Below are 19,498 nucleotides of genomic sequence, written 5' to 3' on the forward strand. Positions count from 1 at the left end.
ATTTGGGTTGTAAAAGTAAAATGTACAATTGTGTGCTAAATGATAAAATATTAGGTGAAACTACTACTGAAAAGGACTTGAGGGTACTGGTGGACAGTAAGCTCAACTTTAGTAACTAGTGGCAGGCAGCTGCTGCCAATGCTAACAAAGTCATGGAATGTACTGAGAGGCATACAGGTTTGGGACAAGACCATAGTTTTGCCTCTGTATAAATCACTAGTTGGACCACATTTGGAGTATTGTGTCCAATTTGGGGCACCTGCACTTAAAGGGGTACTTCGGTGGCAAACTTGTTTTTAAATTTTTTTAAATCAACTGGTGCCAGAAAGTTAAACAGATTTGTAAAAATCTTAATCCGTCCAGAGTACAAGTTTCTGATACAGACAGAGGTGTCAGCAGAGAGTACTGTGGTCAGACTGAAAAGAACTCCAGAAAGAAATACAACTTCCTATGATGCATATAGCAGCTAATAACTACTGGAAGGATTGAGATTTTTAAAAAGTAGTAATTTACAAACCTGTTTAACTTTCTGGCACAGGTTGATTTAACCCCTTGCCGCAAAACGCCGGGTTTATACGGCGCTGCGGCACGGGGGGTTATGAAGTGAGCTCAGGAGCTGAGCTCTCCTCATACCCGCGCTAATGCTGGACATCGGCGTTTCGGCAGATGTCCGGCATTAACTCTTTAGACGCGGCGATCAAAGTTGATCGCCACGTATAAAAGTGAAAGTAAAAGTATCCCTGCAGCTCAGTCGGGCTGATCGGGACATTGCGATAAAATCACGATGTCCCGATCAGCTGGGACGCAGCAGGAGGGTGCCTTACCTGCCTCCTGCGTGTCCAAACGGTGATTGATTGCTGCAAGTCTGAAATCCAGGCATGAGAAATCAACTGCAGATAACACTGATCAATGCAAAGCTATGGCTTTGCAGTGAACAGTGTAAAAGATCAGTGTGTGCAGTGTTATAGCCCCCCTATGGGAGCTATAACACTGCAAAAAAAAAGTGAAAAAAAAAGTGAATAAAGATCATTTAACCCCTTCCCTAATAAAAGTCTGAATCACCCCCCTTTTCCCATAAAAAAAAATGCTGTGTGTTACGCCGAGCGCTCCGGGTCCCCGCTCCTCGCCGGAGCGCTCGCAGCATCCTCTCATTCGCAGCGCCCCGGTCAGACCTGCTGACCGGGTCCGCTGCAATATCACTCCCAGCCGGGATGCGATTCGCGATGCGCATCCCGGCTCCCGTCTGTCTTGTCCGGCGCATGCGGCCCCGCTCCTTAGGGCGCGCGCGCGCCGGGTCTCTGCAATTTAAAGGGCCACTGCGCCACTGATTGGCGCAGCAGGCTTAATCAGTATGTTCACCTGTGCACTCCCTACTTATACCTCACTTCCCCTGCACTCCCTCGCCGGATCTTGTTGCCATTGTGCCAGTGAAAGCGTTTCCTTGTGTGTTCCTAGCCTGTGTTCCAGACCTCCTGCCGTTGCCCCTGACTACGATCCTTGCTGCCTGCCCTGACCTTTTGCTACGTCCGACCTTGCTCTTGTCTACTCCCTTGTACCGCGCTTATCTTCAGCAGTCAGAGAGGTTGAGCCGTTGCTGGTGGATACGACCTGGTTGCTACCGCCGCTGCAAGACCATCCCGCTTTGCGGCGGGCTCTGGTGAATACCAGTAGCAACTTAGAACCGGTCCACCAACACGGTCCACGCCAATCCCTCTCTGGCACAGAGTATCCACCTCCAGCCAGCCGAATCGTGACAGTAGATCCGGCCATGGATCCCGCTGAAGTCCCACTGCCAGTTGTCGCCGACCTCACCACGGTGGTCGCCCAGCAGTCGCAACAGATAGCGCAACAAGGCCACCAGCTGTCTCAACTGACCGTGATGCTACAGCAGCTATTACCACAGCTTGAGCAACAATCTTCTCCGCCAGCTCCTGCACCTCCTCCGCAGCGAGTGGCCGCTTCCGGCCTACGATTATCCTTGCCGGATAAATTTGATGGGGACTCTAAGTTTTGCCGTGGCTTTCTTTCGCAATGTTCCCTGCACTTGGAGATGATGTCGGACCAGTTTCCTACTGAAAGGTCTAAGGTGGCTTTCGTAGTCAGCCTTCTGTCTGGGAAAGCTCTGTCATGGGCCACACCGCTCTGGGACCGCAAAGACCCTGTCACTGCCTCTGTACACTCCTTCTTCACGGAGATTCGAAGTGTCTTTGAGGAACCTGCCCGAGCCTCTTCTGCTGAGACTGCCCTGCTGAACCTGGTCCAGGGTAATTCTTCTGTTGGCGAGTACGCCATCCAATTCCGTACTCTAGCCTCCGAATTATCCTGGAATAATGAGGCCCTCTGCGCGACCTTTAAAAAAGGCCTATCCAGCAACATTAAAGATGTGCTGGCCGCACGAGAAATTCCTGCTAACCTGCATGAACTTATTCATCTTGCCACCCGCATTGACATGCGTTTTTCCGAAAGGCGTCAGGAGCTCCGCCAGGATATGGACTTTGTTCGCACGAGGCGGTTTCTCTCCCCGGCTCCTCTCTCCTCTGGTCCTCTGCAATCCGTTTCTGTGCCTCCCGCCGTGGAGGCTATGCAAGTTGACCGGTCTCGCTTGACACCTCAAGAGAGGACACGATGCCGCATGGAGAATCTTTGCCTGTACTGTGCCGGTACCGAACACTTCTTGAAGGATTGTCCTATCCGTCCTCCCCGCCTGGAAAGACGTACGCTGACTCCGCACAAAGGTGAGACAGTTCTTGATGTGAACTCTGCTTCTCCACGCCTTACTGTGCCTGTGCGGATATCTTCTTCTACCTTCTCCTTCTCTGCTATGGCCTTCTTGGATTCCGGATCTGCAGGAAATTTTATTTTGGCCTCTCTCATCAACAGGTTCAACATCCCGGTGACCAGTCTCGCCAGACCCCTCTACATCAATTCTGTTAACAATGAAAGATTGGACTGTACCGTGCGTTACCGCACGGAACCTCTCCTAATGTGCATCGGACCCCATCACGAAAAAATAGAATTTTTGGTCCTCTCCAACTGCACTTCTGAAATTCTTCTTGGATTACCGTGGCTTCAACGCCATTCCCCAACCCTTGATTGGTCCACAGGAGAAATCAAGAACTGGGGTACTTCTTGTCTCAGGGACTGTCTTAAACCGGTTCCCAGTACCCCCTGTCGTGACCCTGTGGTTCCCCCGGTTTCCGGTCTTCCTAAGGCTTATATGGACTATGCTGATGTTTTTTGCAAAAAGCAAGCAGAGACTTTACCTCCTCACAGGCCTTATGACTGTCCTATTGACCTCCTCCCGGGTACTACTCCACCCCGGGGCAGAATCTATCCTCTGTCTGCTCCAGAGACTCTAGCCATGTCGGAGTACATCCAGGAGAATTTAAAAAAGGGGTTTATCCGCAAGTCCTCCTCTCCTGCCGGTGCTGGATTTTTTTTTGTGTCCAAAAAAGATGGCTCCCTACGCCCTTGCATTGATTACCGCGGACTTAATAAAATCCCGGTAAAAAACCGCTACCCCTTACCTCTTATCTCGGAACTCTTTGATCGCCTACAAGGCGCCCACATCTTTACCAAACTGGACTTAAGAGGTGCTTATAATCTCATCCGCATCAGGGAGGGGGACGAATAAAAGACTGCATTTAACACCAGAGATGGACACTTTGAGTATCTGGTCATGCCCTTTGGCCTGTGCAACGCCCCTGCCGTCTTCCAAGACTTTGTTAATGAAATTTTTTGTGATCTCCTATATTCTTGTGTTGTGGTTTATCTGGACGATATTCTGATTTTTTCTGCCAACTTAGAAGAACACCGCCAGCATGTCCGCATGGTTCTTCAGAGACTTCGGGACAATCAACTTTATGCCAAAATGGAGAAATGTCTCTTTGAATGTCAATCTCTTCCTTTTCTAGGATACTTGGTTTCTGGCCAGGGACTACAAATGGACCCAGATAAACTTTCTGCCGTCTTAGATTGGCCACGCCCCTCCGGACTCCGTGCTATCCAACGTTTTTTGGGGTTCGCCAATTATAACAGACAATTCATTCCACACTTCTCCACTATTGTGGCCCCTATCGTGGCTTTAACCAAGAAAAATGCCAATCCTAAGTCCTGGTCTCCCCAAGCGGAAGACGCATTTAAACATCTCAAGTCTGCCTTTTCTTCTGCTCCCGTGCTCTCCAGACCTGACCCATCTAAACCCTTTCTATTTGAGGTAGATGCCTCCTCTGTGGGAGCTGGAGCTGTCCTTCTACAAAAAAATTCTTCCGGGCATGCTGTTACTTGTGTTTTTTTTTCTAGGACCTTCTCTCCGACGGAGAGAAACTACTCCATTGGTGATCGAGAACTACTGGCCATTAAATTGGCGCTTGAGGAATGGAGGCACCTGCTGGAGGGATCAAAATTTCCAGTTATCATATACACTGATCACAAGAATCTCTCCTATCTCCAGTCTGCCCAACGACTGAACCCTCGCCAGGCTAGGTGGTCGTTGTTCTTTGCCCGTTTTAACTTTGAAATCCATTTTCGCCCTGCTGACAAGAACATTAGGGCCGATGCCCTCTCTCGTTCTTCTGATGCCTCTGAAGTAGAGGTCTCTCCGCAACATATCATTCCTCCTGACTGTCTGATCTCCACTTCTCCAGCCTCCAGCAGGCAAACTCCTCCAGGGAAGACCTTCGTTACTCCACGCCAGAGTCTCGGGATTCTCAAATGGGGACACTCCTCCCACCTCGCAGGCCATGCGGGCATCAAAAAATCCTTGCAACTCATCTCTCGTTTTTATTGGTGGCCGACTCTGGAGACTGATGATGTTGATTTCGTGCGGGCCTGTACTGTCTGTGCCCGGGATAAGACTCCTCGTCAGAAGCCTGCTGGTCTCCTTCATCCTCTGCCTGTTCCTGAACAGCCTTGGTCACAGATTGGTATGGACTTTATTACGGACTTGCCCTCATCCCGTGGCAACACAGTTGTTTGGGTGGTCGTTGATTGATTTTCCAAGATGGCACATTTTATTCCTCTTCCTGGTCTTCCTTCAGCGCCTCAGTTGGCAAAGCAATTTTTTGTACACATTTTTCGCCTTCACGGTTTGCCCACGCATATCGTCTCGGATAGAGGCGTCCAATTCGTGTCTAAATTCTGGAGGGTCCTCTGTAAACAGCTCAAGATCAAATTAAACTTCTCTTCTTCTTATCATCCCCAATCCAATGGGCAGGTAGAAAGAATTAATCAGGTCCTGGGTGACTATTTACGGCATTTTGTTTCCTCCCGCCAGGATGACTGGGCAGATCTTCTACCATGGGCCGAATTCTCATACAACTTCAGAGTCTCCGAATCTTCTGCTAAATCCCCATTTTTCGTGGTGTACGGCCGTCACCCTCTTCCTCCCCTCCCTACTCCCTTGCTCTCTGGTTTGCCCGCTGTGGATGAAGTGACTCATGATCTTTCCACCATTTGGAAAGAATCCCAAAATTCTCTTTTACAGGCTTAATCCCGGATGAAAAGATTTGCTGATAAGAAAAGAAGAACTCCCCCCATTTTTGCTCCCGGAGACAAGGTATGGCTCTCCGCTAAATATGTCCGCTTTCGTGTCCCCAGTTACAAACTGGGACCACGCTATCTTGGCCCTTTCAAAGTCTTGTGCCAGATTAACCCTGTCTCTTACAAACCCCTTCTTCCTCCTCCTCTTCGTATTCCCAATGCCTTCCATGTCTCTCTCCTTAAACCACTCATCATTAGCCGCTTCTCTCCCAAAGTTGTTTCTCCCACTCCTGTTTCCGGTTCATCTGACGTCTTCTCTGTGAAGGAGATTCTGGCCTCCAAGACTGTCAGAGGGAAAAGATTATTTTTGGTGGATTGGGAAGGCTGTGGCCCAGAGGAGAGATCCTGGGAACCTGAGGACAACATCCTAGACAAAAGTCTTATCCTCAGGTTCTCAGGCTCCAAGAAGAGGGGGAGACCCAAGGGGGGGGGTACTGTTACGCCGAGCGCTCCGGGTCCCCGCTCCTCCCCGGAGCGCTCGCAGCATCCTCTCATTCGCAGCGCCCCGGTCAGACCTGCTGACCGGGTGCGCTGCAATATCACTCCCAGCCGGGATGCGATTCGCGATGCGGGAGGCGTCCGCTCGCGATGCGCATCCCGGCTCCCGTAGCTGACCCGTTCCCCGTCTGTCTTGTCCTGCCGCGCGCGGCCCCGCTCCTTAGGGCGCGCGTGCGCCGGGTCTCTGCAATTTAAAGGGCCACTGCGCCACTGATTGGCGCAGCAGGCTTAATCAGTATGTTCACCTGTGCACTCCCTACTTATACCTCACTTCCCCTGCACTCCCTCGCCGGATCTTGTTGCCATTGTGCCAGTGAAAGCGTTTCCTTGTGTGTTCCTAGCCTGTGTTCCAGACCTCCTGCCGTTGCCCCTGACTACGATCCTTGCTGCCTGCCCTGACCTTCTGCTACGTCCGACCTTGCTCTTGTCTACTCCCTTGTACCGCGCTTATCTTCAGCAGTCAGAGAGGTTGAGCCGTTGCTGGTGGATACGACCTGGTTGCTACCGCCGCTGCAAGACCATCCCGCTTTGCGGCGGGCTCTGGTGAATACCAGTAGCAACTTAGAACCGGTCCACCAGCACGGTCCACGCCAATCCCTCTCTGGCACAGAGGATCCACCTCCAGCCAGCCGAATCGTGACACTGTGTAAATAAAAATAAAAATAAACATATGTGGTATACCCCGCATGCGTAAATGTCCGAGCTATAAAAAAATATTGTTATTTAAACTGCACAGTCAATGGCGTACACGCAAAAAATTTCAAAGTCCAAAATTGCGTATTTTTGGTCATTTTTTATAACATAAAATTTTTTATAAAAAGCGATCAAGAAGTCTGATCAAAACAAAAACTTCAGATCACGACACAAAAAATTAGCCCTCATACCTCCTCATACGTGGAACAATAAAAAAGTTATAGGGGTCAGAAAATGACCATTTTAAACGTATACATTTTCCTGCATGTAGTTGTGATTTTTTTACGAAGTAATAAAAAGTCAAACCTATATAAGTAGGGTATCATTTTAATCGTATGGACCTACAGAATGAAGATAAGGTGTCATTTTTAATGAAAAATGTACTACGTAGAAACAGAAGCCCCCATAATTTGCAAAATGGCGTTTTTTCTTCCATTTTGTCGCACAATGATTTTTTTTCGTTTCACAGTCGATTTTTGGGTAAAATGACTGATGTCATTACAAAGTAGAATTAGAGGTGCAAAAAATAAGCCATCATATGGATTTTTAGGTGCAAAATTGAAAGGGTTATGATTTTTAAAAGGTAAGGAGGAAAAAACAGAAGTGCAAAAACGGAAAAATGCTATGTCCTAAAAGGGGTTAAAAAAATAAAAACTATAAGGGTATAAAGGGTAAGTACCCCTTTAAGGCCTTGTTCACATGGTGGAATTCCCCTTAGAAATTCAGTTGCAGTAGACTCCCATTGTTTCTAGTGCTAAAGCCAGATTTAGGGCTCGTTCACATTAACATTTGCCCCAGTTAATAAATGCCCTTTATCAATCTGTTCGATAATTTTCCAATTGGGTTGGAAATGGCTGTAAAATAATCCCATTGATGTCAGTAGGATTTTTTTTACAATCCTTTATCACCTGTTTGCACCCGTTTGCTTCCTTTCCATTTTTTTTGATAGGGCAAATGACGTTGCATGCAGTATTTTTTCTCCTATCGAAATGAATAGAAATGGGTATTATAAGTTTAAAGGGGTATTCCAGGCAAAAACTTTTTTATATATATCAACTGGCTCCAGAAAGTAAAACAGATTTGTAAATTACTTCTATTAAAAAATCTTATTCCTTTCAGTACTTATGACCTTCTGAAGTTAAGGTTGTTCTTTTCTGTCTAAGTCCTCTCTGATGACACCTGTCTCAGGAAACACCCAGTTTAGAAGCAAATCCCCATAGCAAACCTCTTCTAAACTGGACGTTTCCCGAGACAGATGTCATCAGAGAGCACTTAGACAGAAAAGAACAACCTTAACTTCAGAAGGTCATAAGTACTGAAAGGATTAAGATTTTTTAATAGAAGTAATTTACAAATCTGTTTAACTTTCTGGAGCCAGTTGATATATATAAAAAATTTTTGCCTGGAATACCCCTTTAACATTGAAGTCTATGGCAAATGGATGAGCCTTTATGTCATCCATTGGCAGGCTCAGAGGAGGTGAAGTCAATGGACTCCTGCAGTGCTGTGGGACTACTACTACTCCCATCATGGAACAGACTTTTTTCCCATGATAGGAGTAGTAGTTCCCCCGGCTGCAGGAGTCTGGGGGAGGCAATAGTGCTTGTTCTACTACCCCCATCATAGAACAGAGTATGTTCCATGTTGGGGGTAGTAGTATGGGGCTGAAGGACTGGTCACACCAGGTCTCACTTCTGAGACCTGATGTGATCAGAAGTTATTAACTAGGGAAGTGGGCGGGCAGCTTGCTCCGCTCCCCTGCGATGTATAGAGTGCATTTACTTTTGATTTTAAATCCCCGCCGGGAGCCCTGAATGGCCGACACAGAGTGGCTATTCAGGGCTCCCAGTGGGGTTTTTAAACTACTACTGTGATAATCACAAATTTAATCCCGTATATATTAATTCGCCTCCCCTCCCAGTGGGCATATTTATAATACATGTGATCAATCCCTCAGCCCCTGTATTACTACCACCAACAGGAACAGAGACTGTTCCATGATTTCCAAGATAGGGGAAGTAGTATAAGCACTAATGTAGTCTCCCCAGCCGCCTGCAGACTCCCGCAGCCGGCAACTACTACTCCCATTATGAAAACAAGTCTGTCCCATGATGGGAGTAGTAGTAGTCCCAGCTGTGGGAGTCTGTAGGCGGCTAACTTTTCATACTAACGAATGAAAAAGGATGCCACTAAATGGCATCCTTTTTCATCAGTTTGCATCCGTTAGTATAATTGTCCATTTAGGAGGAAGTGCCAGGATAAAAGCATGATGGAAGACAACGGCCATGTGAACCTAGCCTTAGACTGGACTGATTTTGGGTCCAGTTCTCTGGGAAGAGGGATCTTGGAATAGGGACTCCTCCCTCAGCCATTTCAGAAGTTTCTGCACAGAAACTAGTTGGGGAGTATGTCATGATGAGTCACTCCTCTTATACAAATGGTATGCAATTGTTTATCCCTTACATATCTGTGATATCTCAGCATGTGCTGTTATGGCAGTACAATGTACAAAACAGTAGTTGCAAGTTAACTCCCAATACTCCTAACACAGATATAGGCATATAGCAAAAGCTTCCTTAGCCACACAACAGCTTCACATGTGTGTAGCTGGGGCATGGGTACCAGGATACTGCAGATGTCCCAGATTTTAAAATACTTAATTATATATTTTTTTATTTATTTTTTGCAGATTGTGACCAATGGTATTCCAATGTATGCAAGAATGATTCATTCAGTTAATGGTAAAAAGTATTCTATACCCTATGGGAAACATGACCAGGTATTATTTTGTGTTCTCATATGTGGTTGATGTTTTGGTAGATTTTTATAGTTTTCATGCATATGCCTATTACAATACTATTAGGCTAATAGTGCTATAGTGATAGTTGTCTGTAACATTAAAAGCCTAAAACATGCAGATATTTGACTCAGTAGTTTATTCTACAGGGTTATGGAGTGCTGTATAAAGGTACTTGCTTCCTTCAAAATTTCTTGTATTACTGCATAATCTTCACACTACATAGCTTCTGATCCTAAAACATCATTTTATATTAGCAATATATAGAAAATAGGAGAGGCTCCTATCTGCTAGTTACATTGATCCGAGCTTCTCAAATGGCACCTATACCCACGGTGTCGGAAAGTAAAGTGATTAAAAGGAAAATTGAGGCTTAGGATCTTGAATACTGGATAGACATTTATTAATTAATTAATTGTTTAAAATATGTAATGTGCTCCGTGACGCCCTTGTGGGTTAGCGGGGACACAAAATACAATTTAATAAATTATAAAATTACATAGCATAGAATACATTATAATATAAAAATATGTAATAAAATACAATCAATATAAAAGCCACACGTCTGTGGATATTCCAGCCTGTATGAATAAAATAGTGGTGCACATGTCTTTTGAATAGAAACGAATATGTAAAGTGCAGAATTGGGGGGCGTGGCTTGCCTATGGAGGAGTGAGGACTTGCTCTGCTTCGCTCCGCTCTCCCGTCTGCTCCTACCTTGCTATATCAGCAGCGCTAACCTGTCACCCCGTGCTCATGCCTCGGCATAAGAAATGCAGAAACATTGCTGACCAACTCACAGGTGACTCCGGTGCCATTACCCACTTCTTTGGCAGCTAACCCACTCTGGAGATTGGCGTCTCTGCAACCAAGATGGCCACCGCCACAAGCTCTAAGTCCCTGGCTGGAGATCCGAACCGAGCGGGTTTGGTCTCCCCACCACTCTCCCAGAGGTGAGGAGCCGGGCAGTGAATGCGACATTAAGTCTTACCTCAGGGCTCTCCCGAGCAAGCGAGATTTTGAGCGCTGCATCTCCCGGCTTGAAAGCACTTACAAGAAGGAGACGGAGCTCGTGAAAGGGGAGCTACGCTCACTGGGGGGCAACACCTCACTGATCTTGACGAGCGCCATGATGCCTTGCAGGACTGTGTGGACTCTCATTCTAAGGTACTACAGGAACATTCCTTACAGATTGCTGAGCTTCTTTCTCGAGAACCGGCACCGCCGTAATAATATTAGATTGCAGGGCGTCCCTGAGTCGGTAGCTCCTTCTGACCTTGATGCTGCGGCCCAGAAGGTTTTTGCACTGCTGTTGCCTCCTGACTTCCAGGGCCCAGTGGAATTAGACCACATACATCACTCCCTAGGCTAAAAGCCACCAGACAACGCACCTCCTAGGGATGTCATATGCCACATGCATTTCTTCAAGGAAAAAGTTAGAATCATGCTGGCTGCCACAAATCATGGAACGGTGGACTATGAGGGCGCTCAAGTTACCTTGTTTCCAGCTCTATTGCGGGATTTGTTTCTCTCAGGCTTTCACTTCCCCAAGTAGCGCTGATGTCCACCAGGCTGGTATTTACATTTACAGGTATACTGACCTTCTAGGGCCACTGATTGGCCGCATTTGTTTTTTCTTCTTTTTTCTCTCTTTTTGCTCCTGATGTCTCTGTTCTTCTCCCTACTCTCTTTTCTTGCTCCTGTTTCCCCCCTTTCCTTGTGTGTCCCCTTCCCCTCCTCTTGTGCCTATCCTTACCACTTTTGTGTCTCCCCCCCCCCTCTCCCTCACCTCCTATCCTAATTATGGATTCTTTAGCTGTCTGCTCCTTTAATGTCAGGGGCCTTAATATTCCAGAAAAAAGGCGCCAGCTTCTCCATTATCTTCATAAGAAGGGTGTATCTGTGGCCCTTTTTCAGGAAACCCATTTTCTAGCCTCCATAAAAAATCGTAACTATCCTGTCTGGTACCCCTCTGCTAAGTCCAAAGGCGTGTCTATAGCCTTTCATCGGAGCTTCATGCCCTCTGTCACTAAGGTACTCGAGGACCCCATGGTACCTTTTTGTGCAATTCTCTCATGCCTCCCAAGTGTTCACTTCATTTCTGTTTATTTCCCTAACCAGGGCCAAGTTGCTTTTGCTCTATACTTCCTGGCTCGCCTGGACTCCTTTGCTGGTTCCTCTCGGGTCATCATGGGAGGTGATTTCAACTGGATCTTGGACCCGACGGTTGATTCTTCCTCTGGTAGGTCTTCGCTTTCCTTTGCAGCACTCCGTAGACTACGTAAGGAGTTCCACTCTCGAAAACTCATAGACTTGTGGAGGGTCCTCCACCCTGATGATAGGGACTACACCTACTACTCACCCACACATTGCTCTTATAGTCGGTTAGACATGATATTTGTCAGTCACCCCCTCCTGTCCCTTTCCCCGCGCTCATCCATCGATAATAGGGTATGGTCTGATCACGCCCCGATCCTTGCCAAGTTCTTTTTCTCCCCTCCCGCACCTCGCCCATTTACCTGGAGGCTCAATGACAATCTCCTCAGGGATGAGCTGTGCAGTGCTGAGATCCGTTGGACAATCTCTGATTTTGCTGTTATCCATAGCTCAGATGACACCCCAGCTCCGGTTATATGGGAGACTCTTAAATGTATGCTTAGGGGGGTGTTTATTGCCCTTGGGGCTCAACTTAAAAAAATAGCTTCTCAGACTCTGGCAGATATCTTAGCGGAACTAGCCTCCCTTGTGGCCCTCAATAAGCGGCACTTTACCATAGACACTCAAGCCCGCATCTCCACTACTAGACAAAAACTGTTGTCCTGCTTAGACAAGAAATCGTTTTGTCTCGCTGAACGTGCCCATAGGGGTTATTATGAGTACGCTGACCGTTGTGGCACATGGTTGTCTCGAGCCTTGAACCCTAAGCTTTCCTCCTCGTATGTGCTTTCTCTGCATTCTGCTTCCTGGGGGTAGGGTCCACACCACCTCTCATATTGTGGAGGAATAACGCTCTTATTATGAATCCCTCTACAAAATCCGTGGCCACTATGCTGATCTTCCCCCTGTTGCTCTCTGGGACAAGATCAGAACATATCTTTTGTCACATAAATTGCCTGCACTTTCTCCTTACTCCTGGGAGGCACTAGTGGCGCCACTGAGGACTAAGGAACTATTATCTGTGATTTCCGGCCTGAAAAATGGCAAGAGTCCGGGCCCTGGCGGCCTTACGGCACGCTTTTACAAAACTTTCAGTGATCTGTTGGCGACTCCCATGCTTGCCTCCTTTCATGTGGTGGCGGCGGGAGCCTCCTTCCCTCCTCCGTCCTTGATGGCACATATAGTTGTGATCCCTAAACCGGATAGAGATGTTGGCCTATGTTGCAATTATCTTCCCATATCTTTATTAAATATAGACCTCAAGCTGTACGCCAAGCTTCTAGCATTACGCCTGGGCTCCCTGCTCCCCTCACTGATTCACAATGACCAGGTGGGCTTTGTGGTGGGCAGGGAGGCCAGGGACGATACCCTAAAGTCGATCTTGCTCGTTGCTGCCGCCAGATCTCACCATATCCCTATGGGTTTGCTTTCCATTGGCGCTGAGAAAGTGTTTGATAGGGTTAGTTGGGATTTCTTGCACTTAGCGTTAGAGGCCCTTGGCATGGGTCATGTTTTCCTTCGTTCCATCATGGCACTATATGCTGGGGCGTCGGCTCAGGTTCGTGTCCACGGCATGCTCTCCTTCTCGTTCGCCATCCACAATGGAACCCGTCAGGGTTGCCCGCTCTCTCCCCTTTTATATGTGATTACCATGGAGTATCTGGTGGTGGCACTGAGACAGAATCCTTCCGTTCCGGGTTTGGTGCTTAAGGATTGCCCTTATAAATTGTCCCTCTATGCTGACGATCTCTAACTGTGTCACCTCCCCACACACCTCCCTCCCTGTTGTGCTCTCTGAACTCTCGGCCTTCAGTGCTGTATCCAACTTCAAGGTGAATACCCACAAATCCGAACTACTGAACATTTCCCTTTCCCCGGACACCCTTGCATGGCTCACATCCTCAGTTCCTGTTTCATCTCCAACATCGCTCCCTCCGTTATCTCGGGGTCCACCTCACTGCTGACCTATATTCCTTGTTTTCTCTTAACTTTTATCCCCTGCTGTCAAATATTGAATCCGACCTGAGGCAATGGCACCTTCTCACCTTATCTTGGTTTGGGAAGATGGCTGCTTTGAAGATGGATGTGCTTCCAAGAGTGCTCTACCTGATGCAGACCTTGCCCATCTGTATTCCTGTAGCTTATCTGAAACGCATTTGTTCTCGGTTTCTGTTGTCCCCTGGGGGCCCAGGACTGGCTCATCGGATACTGATTAGACGTAAGGAAAAGGGAGGTGTTGGGCTCCCAGATTTCCGTCTTTACTACTTGGCCACGGTCTGCACCAGGATTGTTGATCTCTGTCAGCTCTCCAGCTCCAAATAATGGGTTGCCCGTGAGACATTTTTGTCCCCTCTCCATCCCGCAGCGCTGCCTTGGATCCCTCCCGATCTCCGCCCCTCGAGCGCGGATCTTCCCTTCCTCTCCAGGGTCCTGCTTCTCATCTGGGACTTGGTATTGAAGAAGCGGACATTATCTAGTAGACCTGGTCCCTTCACCCCCCTCTTTAGCAGTCCCCAATTTGCAGACCCTCAGGGCATTCACACTCTCCTAGGACTCCCGGTGACCTCCTTCACTCGCATACATCAAGCCCTTAGCGGTTCAGATTTGATTGGACCTCCTCCTGTGACGTTCCGCCTCTCGTGTACCTGGCTCTTACATGGGAGACTACGTCAGTTCTACAACTCCCTACACCCGAGAGATCAGCTTCTTAGGCAGCCTACCCCTTTTGAGCGGTTGTGTGTGGCGTCTAGTTCCCCCTCCCATGTTGTTTCTCAATTCTACGGAGTGCTGCGAACGGAGGAGGAGACCGATCTTAAACCCCCTTACATCCTTAAGTGGGTAACGGAATTGGATATCTCTATATCGGATTCGGATGTATATTAGCTGTTTATTTTAACACACAAAACCTCTCTTTCCTCTCATTCCAGGAAAGTAATTTCAAGATACTTTCAAGGTGGTACAGATGTCTGGATAGGCTTCATACCATGTTCCCGACGGTGTCGAGCACCTGTTGGCGTTGTAGTAATGCTGTGGGGTCCTATCTCCACATTTGGTGGGATTGTCCCCGCATCCTGCCGTTCTGGATGTCTGTATTCGCCTGGTTTAACCAAATTTGTTCTGACTCTATCATACCCTCCCTGCTTCCTGCCCTCCTATCGCTCTATCCCTCCTTCATTCCACGTGCTAAAGGGGGATTGTTGCGTCACTTTTTGAGTGCCGCTCGCACTGTTATTCCTCGACACTGGAAGTCCCCTACTCCCCCCATCGAGGCTGGAGTTTTTGGAAACATTGAATAAGCTTCGTAGTATGGAGGAGCTTATAGCGTATGATAGGGACAGACACACACAGTTTTTTGCCATCTGGCTCCCTGGGATTCATTTAGGGAGTCCACTGCCTTCACGACCTGGTTGTCGTAGGCCTCCGAGCAGTCTGCCTGGGTATCCCTCCTACTCTGTTCCCACCACTGCCTCCATAGGACTTTTCTTTAGTAGCATTAGTAGCGGAGCTGGACGCATTTCAAGTCCTCCATAGGACTTTTCTTCAGCAGCTTTAAGATTCTTAAAGCTGCTGAAGAAAAGTCCTATGGAGGACTTGAAATGCGTCCAGCTCCGCTACTAATGCCACATATATCCAGCGTCTATATTGGAATACAGCTATTGCGCTTATACGGCATCCGCTAAGCCCCAGGTACTTATGCGCATTGCCACAGCCACAAGGACGCCACATACCCTCTGACCGCATCGGGGATTACCTGTACAGCCTCAAAAAAACTGGATCTTTCATTATTGCTTTAACTTCTGAGACTGCTGAGTCTCTATCAGCATATGCCACACATAATAGTACCGTGAATTTGAACATTCTCTCGGCGCATTCTACGCGATTTCAAAAAATTCACGGCTCATTGAAGCGCTGCAGTCCCCATCATTGAAGACCACTATCACCGCTATCCATATGAGACGGCAGAGTCTCTAAGTGGCGATCTGTCTTTCAGCTCTTCAGTACTGCAAGTATACTTAACATTGCTACTGTTTGCTCATAAACACTGCTAGTATACTAGACATTGCTACATTGTTACCACACAATAATTGTTACATTGTTGCCAACGGAGACCACTCATTCTACAAACAGCACATTGAATAGTACAATTCTGCACTTTACATATTCGTTTCTATTCAAAATACACGTGCACCACTATTTTATTCTTACAGGCTGGAATATCCACAGACATGTGGCTTTTCTATTGATTGTATTTTATTACATATTTTTATATTATAATGTATTCTATGCTATGTAATTTTATAATTTATTAAATTGTATTTTGTGTCCCCGCTTACCCACAAGGGCGTCACGGAGCACATTACATATTTTAAACAATTAATTAATAAATGTCTATCCAGTATTCAAGATCCTAAGCCTCAATTTTCCTTTTAATCACTTTACTTTCCGACACCGTGGGTATAGGTGCCATTTGAGAAGCTCGGATCAAGGTAACTAGCAGATAGGAGCCTCTCCTATTTTCTATATATTGCTAATATAAAATGATGTTTTAGGATCAGAAGCCATGTAGTGTGAAGATTATGCAGTAATACAAGAAATTTAGAAGGAAGCAAGTACCTTTATACAGCACTCCATAACCCTGTAGAATAAATTCTATGCTATCTATGTAATTTTATCATTTATTAAATTGTATTTTGTGTCCCCGCTGACCCACAGGGGCCCTGTGCCTCACGGAGCACATTACATATTTTAAACAATTAATTAATTAAATGTCTATCCAGTATTCAAGATCCTGAGCCTCAATTTTCCTTTTAATAATTTTATATTAGACAAGGTGAACTTTAATAATTTAAAAGCATTTTTATGTAAGTAGCAAAATTCGTTATTTACCAAACAATTTATATCTTATAGTTTCTGTGAGGCTGAATTCACTCATCCTATTTAGGATAGGGTCACAGAATACAGCTTGTGTGACCCTGTCCTTAGGGTCCATACACACTACGGATGTTCCAGAGCAGAATTCCACTTTGAGTTCTGGTACAACAAAGTCCAGTTGCTGGATGGGATTCCGCTGAACAGTCCATGCCAAGGAATTGTCAGTGGTGGAGTTTTCCACCATTGAAATTAACAGCCAAAAGAATGAACATGTTTATTCTTTTGGTGGAATATTGAGTGGAATATATTGCTGGCTGTGGAGGCTGGCAATGTTTGCATGGTCCCATAGAAGGCTTTGGCTGTCCTTGGGATCTCTGCCCAGAATTTATCCTTGCAAAGATTTTGCAGCGAGAATGTGGTAGGGCTTTCATTAAAATGTAACTTTTAATATTTTACCAAATAAAATATAGTAATCTTCCGGCACCAGACAAGTGTGCAAAACATAGATCAATAACAAATAAATAAAAAAAATTAAGCAAAATACTTGAATCACAGAATATACAATGCTATATGGTGTAGGCCAAGCAAAAAGGCCAATCATATCAACCCACAGAAAATACATCCAAGTACTGAAACCAGTTTCTGCCTATGAAACATTAAATACAATTTGTGTCCCTTATATCCCACGCGTTTCTCACCTGTTTGTGATAACAACAAAAATAACAGGGTTCATCAGGGGACATAATTATGCAGGATAAGGGTAGTAATTATAAGGTTGCAATAAGTAGTAGATACAGTGTCAGCCAGTGGGTATTAGTAACCAGGTCCACAATGGGACCACTCACTCAGATCCAGGTGGAGAATAACACTGGGTAGAAGACAAGACCAATTGCAAAGATGCAGTGATAAGGTGATGTCTCTTCTCCTTCTGGCAACAGTGTGGAGACTGATTCCCACATTGTTAACATGGAAATCATGTGCCAAATAGGTCTATTTAACAACATGGAAATCCGTCTCCATGCAGCTGCTAGAAGAAGAGACATCACCTTATCACTGCATCTTTGCAATTGGTCTTGTCTTCTACCCAGTGTTATTCTCCACCGGAGATCTGAGTGAGAGGTCCCATTGTGGACCTGATTACTAATATCCACTGGCTGCAGGGCCGGATCATCATTGGCGCTATGGAGCACCTGCTCCGGGCCCTGTGCCCGCAGGGAGCCCCCGTCACATTCGGGACATCCCTGTGTCCCGAAAAATCTTTTCAGGACACAAGGATGTCCCGGCGGTTACCTCGCTGCGGCGGCCGCCGGAAGATAGCGCACGCAGGGACGTCACTGACGTCCTGTGCATGCGCCCGTGCGAGAAAAGAGAGTGGAGCAGAGCGCGCATGGTAAGGGACCAGTGGCACGTCCTCTTCAGTGTTCCGACCTCCGGTCCTACGCTCCCGGGACCTACTGCTATGGCCCATAGGCCATAGCAGTAGATTGTGACCCCGGTCCTCGGGGTCCCCACACTGAAGGAGCGGTGGTCGGAACACTGAAGTGGGGCAGTAAACGGGCATACAGCCTCCAGCCATACACTGTATATGGCTGAAGGCTGTATGTCTGTGGTGGATCTGTACTGGACCTAATGTGGGGGAACTATACTGTACCTAATGTGGGGGAACTATACTGTACCTAATGTGGGGGAACTATACTGCACCTAACGTGGGGAGCTATACTGCACCTAACGTGGGAGCTATACTGCACCTAACGTGGGGAGCTATACTGCACCTAACGTGGGGAGCTATACTGCACCTAACGTGGGGAGCTATACTGCACCTAACGTGGGGAGCTATACTGCACCTAACGTGGGGAGCTATACTGCACCTAACGTGGGGAGCTATACTGCACCTAACGTGGGGAGCTATACTGCACCTAACGTGGGGAGCTATACTGCACCTAACATGGGGAGCTATACTGCACCTAACGTGGGGAGCTATACTTCAGCTAACGTGGGGAGCTATACTGCACCTAATGCGGGGGAGGGAACCGTACTGCACCTAATGGGGGGGAACTATACTGCAACTAATGGTGGGAACTGTACTGCGCACCTAATGGGGGGGGGGGAACTGTACTGCGCACCTAATGGGGGGGAACTATACTGCACCTAATGGGGGGGAACTATACTGCACCTAATGGGGGGAACTATACTGCACCTAATGGGGGGGAACTATACTGCACCTAACGTGGGGGACTATACGGCACCTAACGGGGGGAGGGAACTATGCTGCACCTTATGGGGGTGGGAACTGTACAGTGCACCTTATGAGGGGGGGAACTGTACTGCGCCCCTAATGGGGGGGGGACTGTACTGCGCCCCTAATGGGGGGGGGGGGGGACTGTACTGTGCCCATGATGGGAGGGGGGGGGGGAACTGTACTGCGCCCCTAATGGGGGGGAACTGTACTGCGCCCCTAATGGGGGGGAACTGTACTGCGACCCTAATGGGGGGGGGACTGTACTGCGACCCTAATGGGGGGGGGACTGTACTGTGCCCCTAATGGGGGGGGAGACCTGTACTGCGCCCCTAATGGGGGGAACTGTACTGCGCCCCTAATGGGGGGGGGAGACTGTACTGCGCCCCTAATGGGGGGGGGGGGAGACTGTACTGCGCCCCTAATGGGGGGGGGGGAGACTGTACTGCGCCCCTAATGGGGGGGAACTGTACTGTGCCCCTGATGGGGGGGGGAACTGTACTGCGCCCCTAATGGGGGGAACTGTACTGCACCCCTAATGGGGGGGAACTGTACTGCGACCCTAATGGGGGGGAACTGTACTGCGACCCTAATGGGGGGGGGAACTGTACTGCGACCCTAATGGGGGAAGACTGTACTGCGACCTTAATGGGGGGGGGACTGTACTGTGCCCCTAATGGGGGGGGGAGACCTGTATTGCGCCC

General features: G+C 47.6%; 1 protein-coding gene across 9 annotated transcripts in view; it reads left to right on the forward strand.

Annotated features, from left to right (window-relative positions):
• The window catches only part of KMO (kynurenine 3-monooxygenase), a 622,272-nt gene that overhangs the window by 169,950 nt on the left and 432,824 nt on the right, over positions 1 to 19,498 (forward strand). For all 9 annotated transcript variants that reach the window (XM_056566897.1, XM_056566902.1, XM_056566899.1 and 6 more), the window contains one exon: positions 9,422 to 9,511. In XM_056566897.1, coding sequence (XP_056422872.1) covers positions 9,422 to 9,511 — 90 coding nt within the window. The remainder of the gene's footprint in view (positions 1 to 9,421; positions 9,512 to 19,498) is intronic.

Source organism: Hyla sarda, chromosome 3, assembly GCF_029499605.1.
Source record: "Hyla sarda isolate aHylSar1 chromosome 3, aHylSar1.hap1, whole genome shotgun sequence".
NCBI lineage: Eukaryota > Metazoa > Chordata > Amphibia > Anura > Hylidae > Hyla > Hyla sarda.